Source organism: Leptonychotes weddellii, chromosome 1, assembly GCF_054177405.1.
Source record: "Leptonychotes weddellii isolate Sample4059 chromosome 1, ASM5417740v2, whole genome shotgun sequence".
Taxonomy (NCBI): Eukaryota; Metazoa; Chordata; class Mammalia; order Carnivora; family Phocidae; genus Leptonychotes; species Leptonychotes weddellii.
In genome coordinates this window covers 183,052,440-183,073,439 of record NC_138369.1, presented here as the reverse complement: position 1 = coordinate 183,073,439, position 21,000 = coordinate 183,052,440, and the positions used below count along the sequence as shown (strand labels likewise).

The window sequence follows — 21,000 nt, the reverse complement described above, 5'->3', positions numbered from 1 at the left end:
CTGGAAAGCAAAAGTAATGGGAAGTAACTTTTAGCTAGCGGAGCTTAGCCATCCCGGATAATGGCCTGCTAAACAGAGCTTCTGCCGCTGCCACATCTGTATTTCGGGTTTTGGCCACTCGGTGCCAGCCATTATCAGTTCAGCCCACAATTCGGGTTTTGGCACGCTCCAGAGTCAACATCACTGAAATAATCCATTTAAGAATGTAAACAAATTCTGTCTAGCTTACCTCAGTTAGTTCTTCTATAGTAGCTCCTCCTGACTTTTTAGCAACTTTCTCTTCTATTGTAGGTGGAGGTGCAGGCTTTAGGTTTGGCGGTAAAGGAACACCAGCCTTAGCACACATGGCAGCTGCATTAGCTTTGGCTATTTCAAGTAATTGAGCCTTATCTGGAAGAGGAAAAATATAAGCAATTTTCCTATAGGCTTAACACTTTGTATTATCTAAAATCTTATATGGTAACAAAATTAAAGGCATCAGTTTTCTGCCCTAACATATAACTGTGATCAAATCATTCCTTGGCTGAGTTTTTAAGTAAATGACCCGAGTAAGTTGACATTTAGCTTCCCATTCAAATACTATACAAAATAGCATACAACACTTTACCACACACTCTGACACACATACACACACACATACGGCAGAGCCCTCTTTATTTTCCAAAATTATGATGCCCGTAAAATTACTTTCCTTTTAATCTGTCATTTTAAATCACTCTTTAAGCCCAAGTTCAAGTGCCAACTCTTCTAATAGGCCTTAAGTCAGAATTCAACACTTCTCCAATGTGCTCCCCAAAGTGCCTTACCTACACCAGTACTTACAGTAATCATCACATTCTACTTTTTTTGGCAGGTTACTATTAATAAGAGAGACATATATGCATTTTATCCATGTCTCTTCTACCAACTTGTAATCACTTCAAAGATGTAATTCTATGAATAAAAACAGAACTCAACTTTTGTTGAACTGAATGCATTTTCCCTTATTGTTCTATTAAGGGCCTACTTTAGACAACCCTGACCTAGAAATGTCCAATCTACTAAGATAATGATAAATCATCCAGCAGGTAGTCATGCACTACTATCAAGTTTTAATCATCCCTGCAGTTCTTAAATCAAGAGGAACTAGAGCATTTTACTTTTAAAGGCAGATTATTAAAATACTAAAATCACTTTAATGAATTTAACTTTTGCTAGTATCAGCCACCCAGCTAAAAAATAACTCCCCACATGCAAAATTCCCTACTCACTTCCATTCTTTATCCATTATACCAATCAGAATTACCTTCACACAGATTTAACAGCCCTGTGTTGCCATTTTTAAATACGTAACTTATTTTTATTTTTTTTAATTTTTATTTATTTATTCATGAAAGTCAGAGAGAGAGAGAGAGAGGCAGAGGAAGAGAAGCAGGCTCCCCGCCTAGCAGGGAGCCCGATGCGGCACTCGATTCCAGGACCCTGGGATCATGACCTGAGCCGAAGGCAGACGCTTAACCATCTGAGCCACCCAGGCGCCCCTGTAACTTATTTTTAAAAAAGACTAATTTTAGGCTTATATGCAAGATTCTGTATTGGAATACATATAACAAAACAATGAAGCATATACCAGCCTTATCGTTAACTAGACTTGTACTTTCCATCTTTAGTTATGGAAGATAGTTGAAGCAAACTAAAACTTTCAAGTATGAAAACATCTTGGTTCTAATACACTCCAAAACAGGTCTTTTTAACTCTAATTATAAATGTACTTATCACTACACAATTTTCAAACACAAGCAAATCTAATTACCGCTGACCCTTGAACAACAAGAAGGGTTAAAGGTGCTGGCTGACCCCTAGGTAACTTGAAAACTGCATATAACTTTTGATTACCCAAAAACTTTACTACTGAGAGTGTACTGATAACTACTGATAACATAAACAGCGGATTAACACCTATTTTGTCTATGTATTTACATGCTTTGTGCTAAAGAAAAAATTTTAAACCATAAAGAAAATACATTTATACTACTACTATGTTATTTATCAAAAAAATCCACACATAAGTAGACCCATCCAGTTCAAACCCATGTTGCCCAGGAGTCAACTACAGAAACTTAAAGACAGAAATACTTACCCTAAACCAAAAACCCAAAGTATTCCACTTGACTTAAAGATCAGAAAAAAATTAAGTCATTCTCTATTACAATACCATTAAATTTTAAAAAGACTTACTTAAATCCGTCAGACGTTTAGGTGATCTGCCTCTTTCAGAAGACCTGGATCGTTTACGACGGATGGGAGATCTGCTAAACCTTCTTCTCAAGGGTGTTCGTGATCTCCTTAATCTTACTGGTGAGATGCTAAAGCTTCGTCTCCTTACCACAGACCTTGATCTTCTCCGGCGGCTAGGGGTGCGGCTCCGGCGGCTAGGGGTACGGCTGCGGCGGCTTGGGGTGCGGCTGCGGCGGCTTGGGGTGCGGCTGCGGCGGCTTGGGGTGCGGCTGCGGCGGCTTGGGGTGCGGCTCCGGCGGCTTGGGGAAATACTAAAGCTCCTCCTTCCCACAGATCTAGATCTTCTTCGACGACTTGGAGTGTGACTCCGACTCCGACGACTTGGGGTGCGACTGCGAGCTCTAACTGTTTTCCGGTTATCCCTGGAACTTGATCTTTTTCTTTTTCTTTCCCTGGACTTCGACCTGTGCTTTGGAGATCTTTTACGCTTCTCTTTTGATACAGATCGCCTTCCTCTGGACTTTGACCTTGACCTGCTGCTCCTCCTCCTGCGCCTTGAACGGGACCTTGAACGTGTTTGAGAGCGATGAGACTTGGACTTAGATGATCTCTTCCTTGCCCTAGAACGAGATTCACTGGTACGCTTGCGTGATTTGTGTTCAGAAGACTTGGAACGCTTACTTCGAGATCTTAACGAAGAGTCTCTTTTCTTCTCTTTCTCACCTTTGTCTCGGTTTTTGTTTTTCTTGCTTTTCTCATGTGTATCCTTAACTTTTACAAAAATTTCATAATCATCTTTTTCCTCTGAAGACGACTCTGAAGCTCTTTCTGGTATACTGATTACAACTGGACTGGCAGCAGATTTGTCACGTTCAACCTCACTTGCAAGTAAAGGTCCTTCAATACCAGCTCTAAGGCTTGTAAGGCGTTCCATGTCCTTAGGAAGTAACGGTCTCACTAAATCTGCTTCATTAATATCATCAATATTGGCAGAAAATCCTGAGTCAGACAGTATCTCTTTAGTAGGGAGAGGTACTTCTTTATCTTCTCCACTACTTTCTTTAGGACTGAGAGCAACTGCTAATGTCTGGTCACAGTCTTTTATAGATAATGGTCCTTCTGCATCCTTACTAATAAAATTATTAGATGGTAAATCAAGATGAATGTCTTTAGCAGGCAAAGGTCCCTCTATGTCAGCTTCACTACCACCACTAGGGCTAGTGGAAATTATCATGTCATGTTCAGTATCTTGAGTAGTTAACGATACTTCAACATCATAATTACTAACTGAACCGAGAGCAGATGCTGTGGCGAATTCAATACCCTTACTAGTTCCCACTGCATCAGGTTCAAGAGCAGGGGGACCAGCAGAAGATAGAGTTCCTCCATCAGCTTCACTAACACTAGAACAGGTATCCAATACTGTGCATTGTTTAGTCTCACTGATGGACAAAATATTCCCTTCACCAATTTCACCAACAGCACCAGTGCTGGCAGCAGACACTAATGTATTATGTTCCACCTCTTTAGCAACTAAATGATTATTTATATTAAGGTCTATATTTGTACCATGTTCACTTTCGTAAGGGTCGTTCTTCAGGTGTCCTTCAGCATGTGGCTCTTCATCTGAATTCATGGGAATCTCCTGTATGCCAATCTCTGGAGCAAGATTTTGATCACCAGAGAGTAAATTCACTCCTTTTATAACACTAGACTCCAGTATCATTGGTGTAGACTCTAAAACCATCTTAGTTGGTATTACTTGGGTCTGCTCTGAGACAGTAACAGCAGGCTCTGAAATTATCACAGTGGATTCTTGGACAGAAACAGATGGTTCTGAAACAACTGCATTAGGCTGAGGGACTGACACTGCTGGTTCCAGGCCAGGCACAGCGGGCTCCAGGGTAGAAACAACTGGCACAGGAGTGGTAACATGCTCTGACTCGGCCAAGGCCAGGGTCTCAGGGACAGCCTCAGCAGGTGGGTCTGGAACAGCCACAGCTGTTGGGTCTGCGATAGCCACGGCTGGGGTCTCCAGGACTGCCACAGCTGGGGGCTCTGGAACAGTCCCAGTTGGTGGCTCTGGGACAGCCACAGCTGGAAGCTCTGAAACAGCCATGGCTGGAAGCTCTAGAGTGCTCTGTGATGGCTCTGGATTAGTTGCAGCTGGCTCTAAGAGAGACAGAGACACCTCTGGGGCAACATGTCCTGAAGCTTTCATGGAATCAAAGGTCTCTGCCGTCTCAGACGTAACTGAAGACTCTGATGTTAATACAGTTGGTTCAGCTGACATTATGGGAGTTTCAGATACCATGTAAGTCACTGCTCTCTCTCGAAAAACTCGATGTTCTTCTGCTACTACAGCAGACTCTACAGGTGTTGTTGTAACTGAAGACTCTGGCTCTAATGGTAGTTCTGGAACAGTCACAGCAGCCTCTGATGCTAACACCGAAGGATCTGATGCTGACACCGAATAATTAGCAGGCAATGCCGAAGGCTCTGAAATCTCATTTTGACTCACAGAAGGTTCAGAGAGCGACACAGACTCTTCAGGAGGTAATGCTGGCACCTCAGTAGGCCAAGTGTTTTCAGCTGTTAATGCTGACTGCTCAGTAGGTAATGCTGGACCCTCTGGTGGTTCCTCAGGAGGCAATGGTGGTGTCATTGGTGGCTCCTCAGGTGGCAATGGTGGCATTGTTGGAGGCTCTTCAGGAGGCAAAGGTGGCACCATATATGCCTCCGTATATGTATCAGTATAAGAATCGGTGTAAGAATCAGCTGCCATAGACATCATTGAACGATCAGCAGTGTAAGATGACATCATAGATCGGTCAGCTGCAGAGTACGATGACATCATAGACCGGTCAGCAGCAGAGTAGGATGACATCATAGACCGGTCGGCACCCATGGACATCATAGATCGGTCAGCCATTGGGGACATCATGGAGCGCTCGTAAGCTGACATCATAGAGCGTTCATAAGCTGACATCATAGAGCGCTCAGCCATAGGGGACATCATAGAGCGCTCATAGGCTGACATCATAGAGCGCTCATAGGCTGACATCATAGAGCGCTCAGCCATAGGGGACATCATAGACCGCTCATAGGACATCATAGAGCGTTCGTAAGATGACATCATGGAACGTTCTGCAGCATAGGACATCATCATAGAACGTCTAGATGCTAACATCAGGGGTCTTGGTGCTAACCTATATGGCCTGGGGGCTATTCTGTAAGACCTGGGTGCTATCCTATAGGGTCTAGGTGACATCCTATAGGGATCAGGAGTTAGTCTGTAGGGATCATGGCCTAATCTATAAGGGTCTTGCCCTAACCTGTAGGCATCATGACCTAACCTATAAGGGTCATGACCTAACCTATAGGGATCCTGAGCTAACCTGTAAGGATCCTGAGCTAACCTATAGGGATCAGGAGATTTTGAACCCAACATAGCAGAATCTTGGGTACTAGATGCTAACATCTGGGCATCCATGGTACCAGATGCCAACATCTGAGCATCCATGGTGCCGGAGGCTAACATCTGAGAGTCCATGGTGCCTGATGCTAACATCTGAGAATCCATAGAGCTAGTAGCTAACATCTGGGAATCCATGGTGCTGGTTGCTAACATCTGGGAATCCATGGTGCTGGTTGCTAACATCTGAGAGTCCATGGAGCTGGTTGCTAACATCTGAGAGTCCATGGAACTGGTTGCTAACATCTGAGAGTCCATGGAGCTGGTTGCTAACATCTGGGAGTCCATGGAGCTGGTTGCTAACATCTGAGAGTCCATGGAGCTGGTTGCTAACATCTGGGAGTCCATGGAGCTGGTTGCTAACATCTGGGAGTCCATGGAGCTGGTTGCTAACATCTGGGAGTCCATGGTGCTAGAGGCTAACATCTGGGAATCCATGGTGTTGGACGCTAGCATCTGGGAATCCATGGTGTTGGACGCTAGCATTTGGGAGTCCATGGTGTTGGACGCTAACATATGGGTCTCCATGGTGTTAGAAGCTAACATATGGGATTCCTGGGCCATCAAGGGATCCACTCCTACTGTTACAGAAGTCTCCCCCACTAATGTAGTAGGCAGCTCCTGTGCTACCGTATTATAGGATTCCAGCGCTGTCGTCGAGGGCACCTCCAGGGACTGCGACACGGTCATCGTTGACAGCTCCGTTGTCACCACAGACTGAACAGAGATCTCCAGCGCCACAGTTGCCACAGGCTGCCCAGGCAACTCTGGTGCCCCAGGCTGCCCTGGCAACTCCAGCACCCCTGTTGCCAGAGGCTGCCCCAAAAGCTCCAGTGCTCCAGCTGCCCCAGACTGCCCCGAGAACTCCAGTGCCCCAGTTGCCATGAGCTGCCCAGGCAACTCCAGTGCCCCAGTTGCCACAGGCTGCCCTGACAACTCCAGTGCCCTAGTTGCCGAAGGCAGCCCTGGCAACTCTGGCACCCCAGTCACCGAAGGCTGCCCCGGCAACTCCAGCGCTGTCGTTGCCACTGGCTGTCCTGGCAACTCCAGCACCATCGCTGCCTCAGGCTGCCCCAGCAACCCGGTTGCCGTTGTCACCTCAGGCTGCCCAGGATGTTCCACCGTTGTCATCCCCATAGGCTGCTCCAACTCTGACGTCGTCACAGGTTGTTCGGTCAACTCCATTGCTACTGTTACCGCAGGCTGCCCTGGCAACTCTACTGCTGCTGTCACCGCAGGCAGCCCTGGCAACTCCTGTGCCATCACAGGTGGCTCTGGTACCTCCTGTGGTGGCTCCAACCCCACGGATGGTGCTGGAAGCCCTGGCAATTCCTGCGACAACTGTGGCACTGATGTCGCAGAGGGCCCCGGCAGCTCAGGCACTGCCGATGCAGGGGGCCCTAGCAACTCAGGCACTGGGGTAGAAAGGGGGCCTGGCAACTCTGGCAATGGGGTAGCAGAGGGCCCAGGTAACTCCAGCACTGGAGTCACAGGGGGCCCCTGCAACTCCGGCTTGGAGGTCGCAGGTGGCCCCGGCAACTCCATCACTGAGGCCACCGACGACTCCGGCAGCTCCAACGCTGTGGTCTTGGGCAGCTCCAGCAACTCCTGTGGTCTTGTCATGGATGAATCTGCAATCTCCGATGGTACTTCTACAGGCTGCTCTGGCAATCTGAGCCCTTCAGTTGCAGATGACTCTGGAAAATCCATTGTTGTTGATGTGCTTGGCTCAGGGTGTACCTCAGTAGGTATCTCGGATGATACCACAAGGGTTTCTGATGGCTCTAGCCCTTTTGCTACTGGAGGTTCTAACATGATCTTTGATTGCTCTGGAGGTGTGGTCTCCAAAGATTTCAGCACAGGCTTCATCTGATACTCCGTTGACATTGGTACAACTGGCTCAGGTGACTTTAGCACTACTGATGTAGTAGGCACTGGTGCCGTTGTAAAGGAATCCAGAATCTTTGTCATGGATGGTTCCAGCATGACTGCCACAGACTGCTCTGACTGCACTGAAATTACTGATGTTGATGCAATGGACAGTTCTGCAGTTTTTGTAGCTGGCTTCAGAGTTTCTAAAGTGTGTGGCTCTGATATCTCCATTGATACCACAGGAGGTTCTAACATAACCTCAGGAGATTCACTGGTCTCAGAAAGGCCAAACGCTCTTACAGGATGCTCCAGTGCCATCGTTGAAGGTTCAGAATCAAACTTCAAAAAGGAATCCGATTCTAAATCTATGTTCCCATCATGATGTGATTTCGCCTTTGATTCAGATTCTTCTGGTTGTCTTTTATACTTTTTTTCCTTTTCTTTCTTCTTTTTCTTCTTTTTATTTTTGTGCTTTTTATGCTTCTTTGACTTTTTGGTGGGAATTTCATCAGTAGGATCTGTTTGTACAGACACACATCTACTTTTTCTGGAGGCCTCCTTCAGGTCTGAAATTAAAGAAAATTAATTTTGTCAAGCATTCCCCAAAGTAAACTTAGATAATAAATCACATAAACAAAATTTACATTTCATGTTAAGACACCATAGTGTAATGCTTCTTGTTAAGTTAAATAAAGTTACCAAATAACCTATGTTCTACAAGCCCAATTATCTAAAGATTGAAACTTTTCCAGTATTTCTTTCTACAACTAAAGTCTGGGTTAAAAACAAGTTCTCAGTTTATCACGGAAACTTGAAAGTCACATTAAAATGTGTTTAGTTGGGCGCCTGGGTGGCTCAGATGGTTGGGCGTCTGCCTTCGGCTTCGGCCTGGGATCAAGTCCCGCATCGGGCTCCCTGCTCCTTGGGAGCCTGCCTCTCCCTCTGCTTCCCTCTCTCTCTCTCTCTGTCTCTCATGAATAAATAAATAAATAAAATCTTTAAAAAAAAATAAAATAAAATGTGTTTAGTTTACTAAACTTATTTACAACTATTTTCTCCAGCTCTCAAATTACAGCAAACTACTTTCAAACTACACTTACAGAGGAAAATTTCCCATTACCAATTGTTAAAATTCCTATAAAAATATATATATTAAATCATTTTATGACTATTTAATAAACCCTATTTATACAGGAAACAACACTGGCTCTGGAACAGACGGGTCTGCTTCTGGATCCTGAATCAATTACCACTCACTAGGTGAATGGACTTGGCAAAATTACTGACACTGTGTCTCCTAGAGTTAGAGGACAAAGTGAGTTAAAAACACACAAAGTACACTGAGCAATGCCTGGCACATAGTAAGCCCTCAGCAAACACTAGTGATTGCTTTTATATAGTACACAAAGGGCCAAACAACTAATGTAAAGCAGCAACATGAAACTTGAATTTTATCTCATCACACTCATGTTACATTGTAATAAAAAAACCTTTTCCTTCAACACTCTTCTAAAATTACTAAAATAATCTTAATGTTTCCACTTAAAAAATATGTCACTTCAGGAAAAAAATTCTTATACTCCTTTACATTTAACTTAAGAACACTGCATATCTGAAAGAAAAAATAGCTTTTCGACTTTACAACTAATTTACTGTAATGCCGTTATCAAAACAGATAAATTTTAGTGATCCCAGAAAAGCTGATCAGATATCCAGGCCACTAAGATTATGGGAAAAATGAATTAATACATGACAAGATCCACTCCAAAGCAAAACTCTTTTCTACCTCTATTTATTATGCACCTTATGCTAGTTAGGTAAGTTATAATTCAAGAAAAAGCTGCTACAGCCATTCATCTAAATATAGCTGAAATCTATGCTTTTTTTTTTTTTACCATATCCTAGATTAAAAATAATACAAATAAAAAATAAAAAGCCATACCACCCCATTTCCAAAACTGAAGATAGTTATTTTTGTGGTTGATCATAAATCTTTCATTTCTAAGCTTCAATTATTTAATTAATTCCCCAAATACTAAATATCAAAGCAATGATTTCTCTCCATTCACTGCACTTTTAAGAGGAATAGATGCAAAAACAAGGCAATCTCTGAGCTTGGGCTTTAAAATAAAACCTCCCAGGGTTTTAAAATCATTACAAATTTGGTGGGGCGCCTGGGTGGCTCAGTTGGTTAAGCGACTGCCTTCGGCTCAGGTCATGGTCTTGGAGTCCTGGGACGGAGTCCCATCGGGCTCCCAGCTCAGCGGGGAGCCTGCTTCTCTCTCTGACCCTCTCCCCTCTCATGCTGTTTCTCTCTCTCTAATAAATAAATAAAATCTTAAAAAAAAAAAATCATTACAAATTTGGTCCAGGCTCCTGTATCTTCCAAAACAGACATTTACACAATTGTTCCATGAAAACCCACATTCAAAATCCTGGTAGAGAGTCACTACAAAACTTAATAAAATAAAGTTATAATCCACCAACAAAGCAATCAAGTATCAATGCTCATGTTTCAGGTACAACTGTATTTTCAGAGAAGACTTTAAACAAAGTCTTCAATAAATAAACTCAAACTTACTAAGTTTTAGAACTAGCAAAATTTTTAAATACCCTGTAGTAAAAAAATAATACTGTTAACTATTTAAAAATCTTAAAGTTTTTGAGACCGCTGATTATCTCCAGCTTACCTGGCTTATATCGTAGTTCTGTATCTAAGACCCCAGAAAGTACTTCCTCTATCTTCTGAACTATTTCTTCATTTGGGAGGCTCCTGGCAGAGGCAGCTGCATCACCTGCCTGGTTTCCTTCATTAGGTGTATTTGTTTCACCATTGAGCTGGCCTTCACTTCTTCCACTTGACAAGAAAAGTTATCAAAATTCATTAATACTTTTACCACACCATATAATATTTATAACTCAACTGATTAGAATAATCTTACATTGTTCATACATTTCAACATTTTTTATTTCTTTCAGATGATACTCCTCAACAGTGCTTCCTTCACCCTATCTGAAGTTGGTACATTTTCACTTTTACACAATCACTTAATTTTCAGAACTATGAAAGCTAAGAAAAAAAGTCTTTAAAACAGCTTTCTAAGCTTTTTAAAAAAAATAATAAAATATTCCCAGAAATTTAAAGTGATTTAGATGTGGGTTACTTGCATATTTATCTCAGGGGAGAAAAACTATAAAGATCACAATCACAAATCCAAAGAAAGATATACTACCTAACATACATGGTATAATATATCATTCTAACATTATGATAGAAACTACAACCACAATAAAACCACACCTGTGCATGGATCACAATCAACATCAACAGTATCAAGGAACGGTTACCACGGACACATTGAGTAAAAAGGGTAAACTGTAGCCTCTGATCAAGTTTAGACTGATCAAAGTTACTGAAATACCATAAAGTTTAAAAAGAAAAATACATTTATACAATCAGTGGGTAACACTGATCAAGAATCCTGATATTTTCTTTTCAAAAAAACTCATGGAAAACAAATGACATTTAAAATAACAGTAAGTTAACATAGATGGTTTAATGCGTTTTCAATTAACAGGACCAGAAATCTTGACGTGAGAGGCATGTCATTTACCTAGTAATTTTTACTGTTTTTATGTAAATAAAATTGTTTTGAAAAATAATTTCAACACATTCAATTTAATTAAAATTAGCTAACAAAACAGATCAATTATGATCCACTACCTGATAAAAGTCTCAATGGTCAAAAATCAAAAAAAAATCTCAGTAGTTATTTGGGAACACTTGATTTTCTAACACGAGTCACGTAATATTAACATTTACTACTAATTAGAATCATTGGGTTTACATTTCTTAACTCAATTAATCCTAACACAACTCTGTGATTAGCAGTATCATTCTGATTTTACAAATGAGGAAAATGACACAGAAAAAACCTAACTCAAGTTCACGTAACTATTATTAGGTGAAGCTGGTATTCAAAACCAGAGCTCCTACTCTTAACCACCACATATATGTAATAGGTACCTTAACTACTTAAACATCAGCCTCCTTACCCAAACTGATATATGTAAAAACAGATGGGGAAATATGGCAAATATAGCTCACTGAAATGACAAATAAGCCAAAATTTTGTTTTTAGACCAATAATGTATTACATATTAGTTGACTAAATATTCTTCTAAGTTTATCTAGTATTCTTTTTAGACTTTTGTTTCTGGAGCTCTTTTACACTCTTCCTAAGCACTTACACATACATGATCACATTATTAGGGCATTTTAAAACTCAGAGAAGCGCAACTTTAAAATCTGTTAAAATAATCATCTTACAGCTATTAGATATTTATCTCAGTTACTGAAAAGGGATGAAAACTTCAAACCACCTAAATATCCAACAATACATTCCTACAACAGAAGTCTATGAAGGCATTAAAAAAAGTCCTAAAAGACAACTGAGAATGTGAAAAAGGTAAGCTTGTTCATGATCAGGTGAAAAAACAACACAAAACAAGATCACACTTCACAAAATATGTATGTGCATCTGTACACACAAGGAAAAAAATGAAAGAACATAAAGAACATTATGTGGTGGCTTTTCAACTTTCTCGTTTATTTTTTCTAAAATTTTTACAATAAAACACTTGTTTTTCAAATACAGAAACTGATTTTTAAAGATATAAAAGACATTACAATAAACAATCATCGCTTGAAACTATCAAAGGTTGCAGAAAAATCATATTCCTTTACCTCTGGACTTTTCTCATCATCTAAAATCACTAACATAGAACAAAATTTTAAACAGCCTTGAAATGAGTGAGCGGATATATTTCCTACTTAATATATCCTGCAAAAGTAGTGATTTTGGCGATACTATATACCATTGCCCCAATAACGCTATGTTAATTTCAGCGCTTAATTTACAATTGCGTTTTCGAATTCACGTATTGCTCTTACTCTCAACTTTTAAAATATAACTAGCAAAAACATTTGAACCCGGAAAAAATATTTACGTTACATAAAGCAAAAATACTCAAAGACAACCACGAAACAACGAGACCAACACCATTTTCCTTTCTCGGTAAACAGCTCTTTGGAAATCTCTTCCTGTTCAAATTTTGTGGAACCAAGGGTAAACTACGTAAAGTCAGAGCAACGGCAAAAGTAGCGTGTTGGTCATACATGTCAATTGGGGCGGGAGTAGCAAAAAAAAAAAAAAAAAAAAAAAGACCTAAACACAAAGCCTACTATCTACTTGCCAAATTGAAAGATTACTAGTAATTCGAAGTTCCCTTCCATCCTCACCTCAAACATCTCGTCAAAGTACCTTAACATTAATTTGTTAGCAGCTTTAACTTCAATTTCTAATCCATTAGAATGCTGCCTGGCGGAAGCCACAGGACACCAGGGCCCAAATAATCTAATTAAAGGATCCCGACCCCCCAAATGGTCCGGAGCGTGCAATAATAAAGCGGATTTAAGATTACTCAAGAAACGGCCGTTAGAGACCCTTTCCGGTCATAGGCACCGGCCGGCGAAATCCGCGGAGGCGGAGAGGGGGGAGGGGAAACGCGGCGGCGGCGGAGGAGGAGCTGAGGAAGGAACTAGGCCCGTCTCTGGTGCACAACCAGGCCTACAAGTAGCTAAAAAGGAAGAGATGACCAAACGGGAAAAAAGAGTAAGCATCTCAACTCGGTTCTAGAAGAGAGAGTCTGGGGTTACCTCGGAAAAGGCGAAGTTCCTCGCTGGAAAGGGAGGGAGCGGATGGGGGGAGGGGGGGAGGGCCCGGAAAATGGATCCCAGGCCCAGGCGGGGCTGTAGCGGGGCCTGAGGCGAGGAACGACGGCGTCTCTGTAAAAAGGTGCTGTGGAAAGCTACACGGGGCCCTATCGGTCCCTTGGGAGCAGAAGAGTCTGGGAAGCGTTTACCTGGAAAGCTCCTGTTGAATTTCCCGGAATTTACTGACCACGAAAGACCTAAAAATCTGCTCGATGTTGGTCGCCATGGCGTCCGCTCCGTTCTCTCAACTCCTCCTCGCTAGTCCTCCAGGCTCCCAGCATGCCTCGGGAGGAGGCGCAGCGGCCAATTCCGTCTTTCGGCGTCCTGATTGGCTTCTGTGGGAGCGTCCAGACCGGCACGCTCCGCCGCTGGGCCAATCAGTGAGCACGGCCCAGTTCTCCTCCGCTGTTTCTGAGCGGCTGGGGTAGAGGTGCTGACGTTTGCGCCGCGCACGACTATGTCCGCCATGTTAGTGACTGACGCAGGCGCCATTACAGGAGAAGTCTCTTCTGAGACGACTGTGTCAGCTTGTCAGTCTCCCAACAGTGTTTGGGAAGCCTTAAGAAGCTTACTAAATGCCGAAGATTACATAGCATGACAAAAGGAAGCAAGAAGGGCTACGTGGTTTGATACGGGGCCTCCGCCGTTTCTGGGTGGCGCCAAGTTGTTTTGGCAGGGAGATGCATCCGGAAAAGCATTAATCAGTGCCCGCCTCCACAGTGATGCGAATAAGAACACGTTTTTACCCCCATCTTTTCCCCATGGCGCCCCATAACTTCCCCCCCACCCTTTTTTTAAGCACTAGGCCAGAGGTCCCAGGCAGCGTGCGGTTCAAAGTCTGCGCATTCTAGTCTCGTCGGGATACTAAGCGGGTCGGAGACTTTCCGCAGTAGCTGGTCGGCTCTGACTCGTTACCAACAATTAGCTAATCGTGGGTTTAGCATTTTGGCCCTCCCCTTTCACAGAACTCTAAAGGCTCCTGAGGAGGAATAGAGACGTTACGTGGCTCCTAATACTACAGTGATAAACGCGCAAGGTCCTAGTAGCTTTACTGTGGAGTAAGCGAAGGCCGCGCACAAGAGCCAAAGGCAATCACACTTGATTACCTCGCTGCGGACACCACGGGCCGCGCGCTGACCAATGGGGTGGCGCAGCCGGCCGCGGGGCGGGGTGGGGCGGGCGGGGAGAGGCGCTCGCCGGATTGCGCTGGGCCGACTTCCGGCGCGCGACGGGCGCGCGGGCTGCGAGCGCGCCGACGAGCGTGCCAAGTGCGAGCGGCAGAATCGCCCTGTGCAGGTGCAGAAGCCTTCTCCGGTTTTAAGTAAAGTACATTTATGCTTTGATTTGGGGATTTAATATCAGGAATTGGATGAAACTGTAGAAACTGGTTTGGCTATAGGAATTCTCGTCTTGTTTTTAAATGCCGTGGGTGGGAGTTGGCCATGTGCTTTTCACCTCTTTTAACTGAGGTTTACATTGGATCTTCCACTTTCCCTGCCTTATAAAATGTCGGGCCTTTTTGTAGCTTTATGCCTTTTTTAGGTCCTAACCCTGAATTGCATATTTTCTCTTTATGCACCCAGTCTGTAGCCTACTTAGTCCACTTTGTAATTGGTTTCTGCTGTATATTATTCACCAAGTCCTTTGCAGTGGCTTTACCTGGCTCTTATTCTGGTTTTTAGTTACCCATTTAGATGACTGAGGCCCACGAAGGTTAAGTTCCTCAGGGTATCCCAGCTAGTAAGGGACAGTCCCAGTCCAAACCAAAGCACTTTGGAGGCCAGGCCTCCTAACCACTCCTGGTGTGGATTCCTTCAGGCTGAGGGCTAACGCTATTTCTGTGATCCACGGTAGTAACTAGGACAGTTTCCCTTCAGTGCCTCTCCTATTCAAATTAAGTGTATTTTTTCCCTAGATTTCAGAAAAAAAACTCTGCTTATTTCAGGTATTTCAATACACGTGGCAAGTCTTTTCCGTTAAAATAGCTTTGCCTCTCTGAGACAATAGGTTAGCAATTTTTTTTTCTTCAAGTTTTCAGTGATCATAATCTCATTTGTTAAGAGTATCTGAAGCACAGTTGCACACATTGGAATCCAGGCTTTACTTCCTCTTAGATATGTGACCTACAGCAAGTTATTTAACCTGATTGGACCTTAGTTTCTTCTCTGTAAAATGAGGTGGTTATAGTATCTGCCTCACAAAATTCTTAAGATTAAGTGAAATAATTCGTGAAAAGTAGAATAGCATCTGGCACAAAGTAAATGCTCCAAAATTGTTTTTTGTATTATCAGCTTAGATTTAAGTATAATCCTAGCATCACACAAGAAGTTACTGATTTCAGTTTGCCTTCTACATGATGAAATGCCTTCTAGAGATTAGTAAATTAGTGTGACAAAGTATTCCTTTGGCTTTTCATTCCTGTTAGTACTTCTTCCTGTTCCTAATGTATGAATTTATGTAAAAGTAACAAAATATGAAAATATTTACTACTGCTGAGTGTCAGAAATTATATTAGCTGTTTATAAATGTCATTTCCAAAAAATGTCATTTCAGTTAACCCTTAGGTAGCCTCTTAAGGCAAGTTCTCCTATTTCCATCTTTTAAGATGTAAAGAAATTGAATTAGAGATTGTAAGAGCTTAGCCAAGGTCACACTGCTCACTTGAGTTAAGTGTTGCATCCATTCTGCTAAGAATCAAATGCCAGAGCCAAAGTGAGACGTGTTCAAGTTTGATTTTGCCTTCTCTATCAACTTCCTAAAATATTACACTGACTTCTTAAATCAGGAGTCAGCAAACTATGGCCCCCCTGCCACCTGTTTTTGTACATTTCACCAAATAACAATTTTTGCATTGTTAAATGGTTGGAAAAAAGGAAGAATGATATTTTTATGACATGTGAAAATTATAAGATATTCCAATTACAGTGTCCATAAAGTTTTATTGAAACACACTCATGCTTATTTTATATAAGCTTCTGGTAGCTTCTTATCACTTGGAGCAGAACATAGGCAAACTATGACCTACCGCCCACTGCCTATTTATGTAAGGTTTTACTGGACATTGCCATGTTAATCCATTTCTATATTGTCTATTGCTGCTTTTATGACACAGCAGCAGAGTTGACTTGTTACTTATAGAGATTGTATGACTCTCAAAGGTGAAAATATTTACTCTCTGGTCCTTTACAGGTCCCAGTCTTAAATATTTCTTTCAACTTACAATGTTAAAGTCTATTATTTATAGTATCACAAGGCTTAAAAGCAGGTACTTTAAATTTTGGGTCTAAATTTACAGTATTAGGATTCATGTTTAACGGAGGCTTGATGATTATAAATCTTTTAAAAGTGGAAAAGTGAAGCCTAAAGAAGGATGATTATTCATAGGAGATTTCCCACCCCCCACCCCCCCCCAAAATCAGGTTAAGTCACCTTCTCATTCCTTAACCTAGCTCTAGGCAGGTCTGCCTCATTTTTAAAATACCTCCCTCGGGACCCCTGGCTGGCTTAGTTGGTAGAGATGCAACTCTTGATCTCAGGGTCGTGAGTTCAGGACCCACGTTAGGTGTAGAGATTACATACATGCATACCTCCCTAATCCTTATGAAGTATAGTTGTCTCAAATTATGAGTCCTAATTTTTCACAAATGAATCTTTGGAATATTTATATTTAAATATTTAGAAATTGTGATTTCTAAAGTATGTGCATTCTGTAATAACAACTGTGGCTTTCTTTCTGCAGCTTTTATTTTCCTTTTGAATTCCTGCTTTGCAGACAGAGCAATGGCAGCCCAAGTACTTGTAATTGGCAGTGGAGGAAGGGAACACACACTGGCCTGGAAACTTGCACAGTCTAATCATGTCAAACATGTGTTGATTGCCCCAGGAAATGCAGGCACTGCCTGCTTGGAAAAGATTTCAAATACTGGTAATCCTCTTTTAAAGTGGAGAGTAATTGTTAATAATTGTAAATGATAAACTGTCAACTATATCTGTTCTTTATAAGGTCGATAGCTATTCAGATCTGAATGTTTTTCTTAACCTTAAAATTTATGTGGTAATTTGAATACTTGCCTTATGTTGTAAATTTTAGGTATCTTGTTCAGAGTGTGGCATTTATCTTAAATTACTTTAAACCTTATAAAATACACCCATTGAAAAAGTCACAAGTGCTGAGGTTAAAGCAATTTGATGTGTATTTTTGGAAATGAAAACTTGAGCAGTGCTAGTAAATGTAAGTTTTGGCAATTCTGAGTCCATAATAGACCTCAACCTTTATCTCTTTCACTGGTAAAAGTGAAAAAATGATCAGTTCTTACGCTACATTAAATTCTTTAGTGGGGCTTCCTGTAGTACTTAGAATAAAACTCAAACTCCTTAACATTCCTTCCAAAGCCCTTTGCAATCTGGCTTCTGCCTGACTTTCCAGCCTAATATTTTATATTCTTTGTTTTCTTTTCACTACGTTCTGTCTATGCAGTCCTGCCAGTTTCCCAAACAGAGCTGCCTTGAATTTGGTATTTGTTTCCACCCCTAGCATGACTGGCTCCTCATCATTCAGGTCTTAGTTTATGTGTTATCTCCTCAAAGAGGTCTTTCCTAAAGTTTCTACGTAAAGCATGCCCACCCCATTTCATTTGTTTCCAATCATGAACAATTATATGTATTTACTTTTATTATTTGTGTATCTTTTCTATTGTGTATCTCCTATCTTCATTTCCTTGCTAGAACAAGCTCTAGAACGTAAGCTACATGAGGGCAAGGAACACTTCTGTCTTGTTTTTGCATTGTGTGCATCTTGCCTGGTACCCTATATGACACTTTATGGAGAAAACACAGACCCAACAAGCCACAAATTGGAAGAAAATAATTGCATATATAGGATCAAAATAATAAAGAAAAAGATAAATAATAAAGTATCTGCTTCCCTGGGATCTTAGCTCTGTGGGTGAGGTATTATATGTGTTTATTAAAGAATTGGTACATTCTATCTAGATGTAGTTGATGTTATACAGGCCAGCCCATGAAAATCTCCCAGGATTGCCATGAGACTGCTACCACTTGCAGCAACAGGTTAGGTGTGTCCTCTTTCTCTTGCCACTCTCTGTTGTACGGAGGTTGTTGGCTCTGCTCAGCCCAGTTGTATTTGCAGGTACTAACCCAGAGTGCATGGTACTCCATCCTTAGCCTACTCAGGCAGCTCCTATAGATTGAGAACTCTACTCTTTCTGCACTTAACCCCAACACATCACAAATGTCACAGAGTAGTTTAAGACTTTGGACAACTTAAGAATGGTGGTCCAGATACAGTGAAGCAGGAGGGTGCCTATAGAACCAACACATCAGTATATGGTTGATCCTGCTGCTAGTTATTTAGAATTCCATTGAGAAAATTTTCCTGGCTTATAGATTGAAGTAAGCTAGGTTACTTCATTCAGGGGACGCCTGGGTGACTGAGTAGGTTGAGCATCGAACTCTTGGTTTCCGCCCAGGTCATGATCTCAGGGTCATGAGATCTAGCCGTGCTTTGGGCTCTGCGGGGAGTTGAGTTCCCCTCTCCCTCTGCCCTCCATGCCCCCCCCACTCCCACCCCTCCCACCCCCCATGCTCCGAGCGCGCGCGCTCTCTCTATGAAATAAATCTTTAAAAATAAATAAAATTGTCATTCAGTTCTTAGCTTGCCCATCTCTGCACAAAGACCCTTCCAGCTCAACCAGAAATAGCCTCTCAGTTCACCTGATATCATGAGATTTGCCTAATTTGTTCACACTTGGTTGGTTTTTGTTTGTTCTGTTGTTGTTTTTTGTTTGTGCTTGCATATTTATTACCAAACATTCCCATATAAGCATCCTAAGCATAGGGACTCTATCTTAACATCTTAACTCAGTATCTAGCACATAGTGGTTCTCAATAAATCTTGAGTAAATGACATTAAAAGGCAGTTTCTTTTTTTTTTTTTTTAAAGATTTTATTTATTTTTTGACAGAGAGAGAGACAGCGAGAGAGGGAACACAAGCAGGGGGAGTGGGAGAGGGAGAAGCAGGCTTCCCGCTGAGCAAGGAGCCCGATGTGGGGCTCGATCCCAGGACCCTGGGATCATGACCTGAGCTGAAGGCAGACGCTTAACGACTGAGCCACCCAGGTTCCCCTAAAAGGCAGTTTCTTAGTATATTCTGTGGGACATTTTTTGTTTACAATCAGTGTGACATGAATATCATAGTCAAGATACTTTAATACCTCTTTGGGAAACTTCTCGGTATTTTCATCTAACTAGCAATAGTAATCAAGGACTGAGCTTTGTTGGTTAGTCTAATGTAGTATGCTCTGAATTTCCCATGGTAAAACTGTCATCTGTACCCATAAAAGAAAACAATAGTTAATAAGCATTTCAAAGTATAGTACTTATTTTTCAGCATGACTGTTAATTTAAAGAATTTTTGTATCAAGTGAGGTGGGATGTTTTTTCTATTCACAGCCATCTCAATCAATGACCACACTGCCCTTGCTCAGTTCTGCAAAGATGAGAAAATTGAATTCATAGTTGTTGGACCAGAGGCACCTCTGGCTGCTGGTAAAGTTCGTTTCTATTTATTGTTACAGTATATGAAATGCCAACAGGAGCTTAGAGATCCTCTAAGCCAATTCATTTTGCAGATGAGGATTTCTACTATCATACCACATTGGAAAAAGAGCTTTCACCTTCTTGAAATTTATGGATTCTACGTTTTTTCCCTGACACAATAATGTGATGAATGAAAGAGCACATTTGCAACTGTGGAAAATATTTTAAATTTTTATATTCTGCTCTGTTTTGGTGTCTTTGACTCTAACAAATAACTTTTGCTGGATTTGAATCACATGTTAGTAACGTTTTTGTTTATATCCAGTACACAACATGAAAAACTTATTCTCTGCCACTACTCATCTGCCTTATGTCAGTGTAGATTTAGTCTAATTTTGATTCTTCAGAGTCAGAAGACACCTTGGTTCACCTAAAGCTGCTCACTTCCGTCAATAGGAATTGTTGGGAACCTGACATCTGCAGGAGTCCGATGCTTTGGTCCCACTGCAGAAGCAGCTCAGTTAGAGTCCAGCAAGAGATTTGCCAAAGAGTTTATGGACCGACATGGAATCCCAACTGCACGGTGGAGAGCTTTCACCAAACCTGAAGAAGCCTGCAGCTTTATAATGAGGTAGCTAGAAGACTACCTGTGAGGGGCAGTTGTTTTGTTAGAATATTTAAATATACAGGTCACTTTTGTGTCACAGGTTTATAGTAAGATAATCATGGGGGGAGAACTCATGCTGTGTAGGTTGCCTTTTTCCAACATCAAAATAAAATGGGATTCTGTGCATGTATAGTTGTACAATCTTGTGGCCTTGCAGAAAGAAGAATATTTTTAATACTGAAGTGTTTCTAGGGGAAAAGGTATATTTGGTTTAGCAGTCTTGCACTCCTCTTATGGTCAAACTAACAAACACAGTGGCATCTTACAACATAAAGGATACTGATTCTTTCATAAATAATTAACTGAGTTGAAGAATCATCACTTGGCCTTCTGCCATTGCCACGTAGATCTAAATCTTAAGACTAAACATTCTTGTTCTCTGTTATATCAAAAATATGAAGCAATTAATGAATGATGGTAGACACATGCCTTTG

The 21,000-nt window shown here is 41.7% G+C and overlaps 2 protein-coding genes across 8 annotated transcripts in view; one reads left to right on the top strand and one right to left on the bottom strand.

Moving 5' to 3' along the window:
- SON (SON DNA and RNA binding protein) overlaps nucleotides 1–13,638 on the bottom strand; it is a 32,597-nt gene extending 18,959 nt beyond the window's left edge. For all 5 annotated transcript variants that reach the window (XM_081799628.1, XM_031031399.2, XM_081799629.1 and 2 more), the window contains exons 1-4: nucleotides 13,490–13,638; nucleotides 10,255–10,421; nucleotides 2,218–8,130; nucleotides 230–390 (exon numbers count right to left, since the gene is read on the bottom strand). In XM_081799628.1, coding sequence (XP_081655754.1) covers nucleotides 230–390; nucleotides 2,218–8,130; nucleotides 10,255–10,421; nucleotides 13,490–13,566 — 6,318 coding nt within the window. In that variant the 5' untranslated portion in view covers nucleotides 13,567–13,638. The remainder of the gene's footprint in view (nucleotides 1–229; nucleotides 391–2,217; nucleotides 8,131–10,254; nucleotides 10,422–13,489) is intronic.
- Nucleotides 13,639–14,554: 916 nt separating this feature from the next.
- The window catches only part of GART (phosphoribosylglycinamide formyltransferase, phosphoribosylglycinamide synthetase, phosphoribosylaminoimidazole synthetase), a 31,307-nt gene continuing 24,861 nt past the window's right edge, over nucleotides 14,555–21,000 (top strand). Inside the window, exons 1-4 of one of the 3 annotated variants that reach the window (XM_081799625.1) lie at nucleotides 14,555–14,636; nucleotides 17,080–17,265; nucleotides 19,813–19,908; nucleotides 20,356–20,530. In XM_081799625.1, coding sequence (XP_081655751.1) covers nucleotides 17,121–17,265; nucleotides 19,813–19,908; nucleotides 20,356–20,530 — 416 coding nt within the window. In that variant the 5' untranslated portion in view covers nucleotides 14,555–14,636; nucleotides 17,080–17,120. Of the gene's footprint in view, nucleotides 14,667–17,079; nucleotides 17,266–19,812; nucleotides 19,909–20,355; nucleotides 20,531–21,000 lie in introns of all 3 variants that reach the window. The other 2 variants (XM_081799627.1, XM_081799626.1) reach the window with 2 other exon arrangements.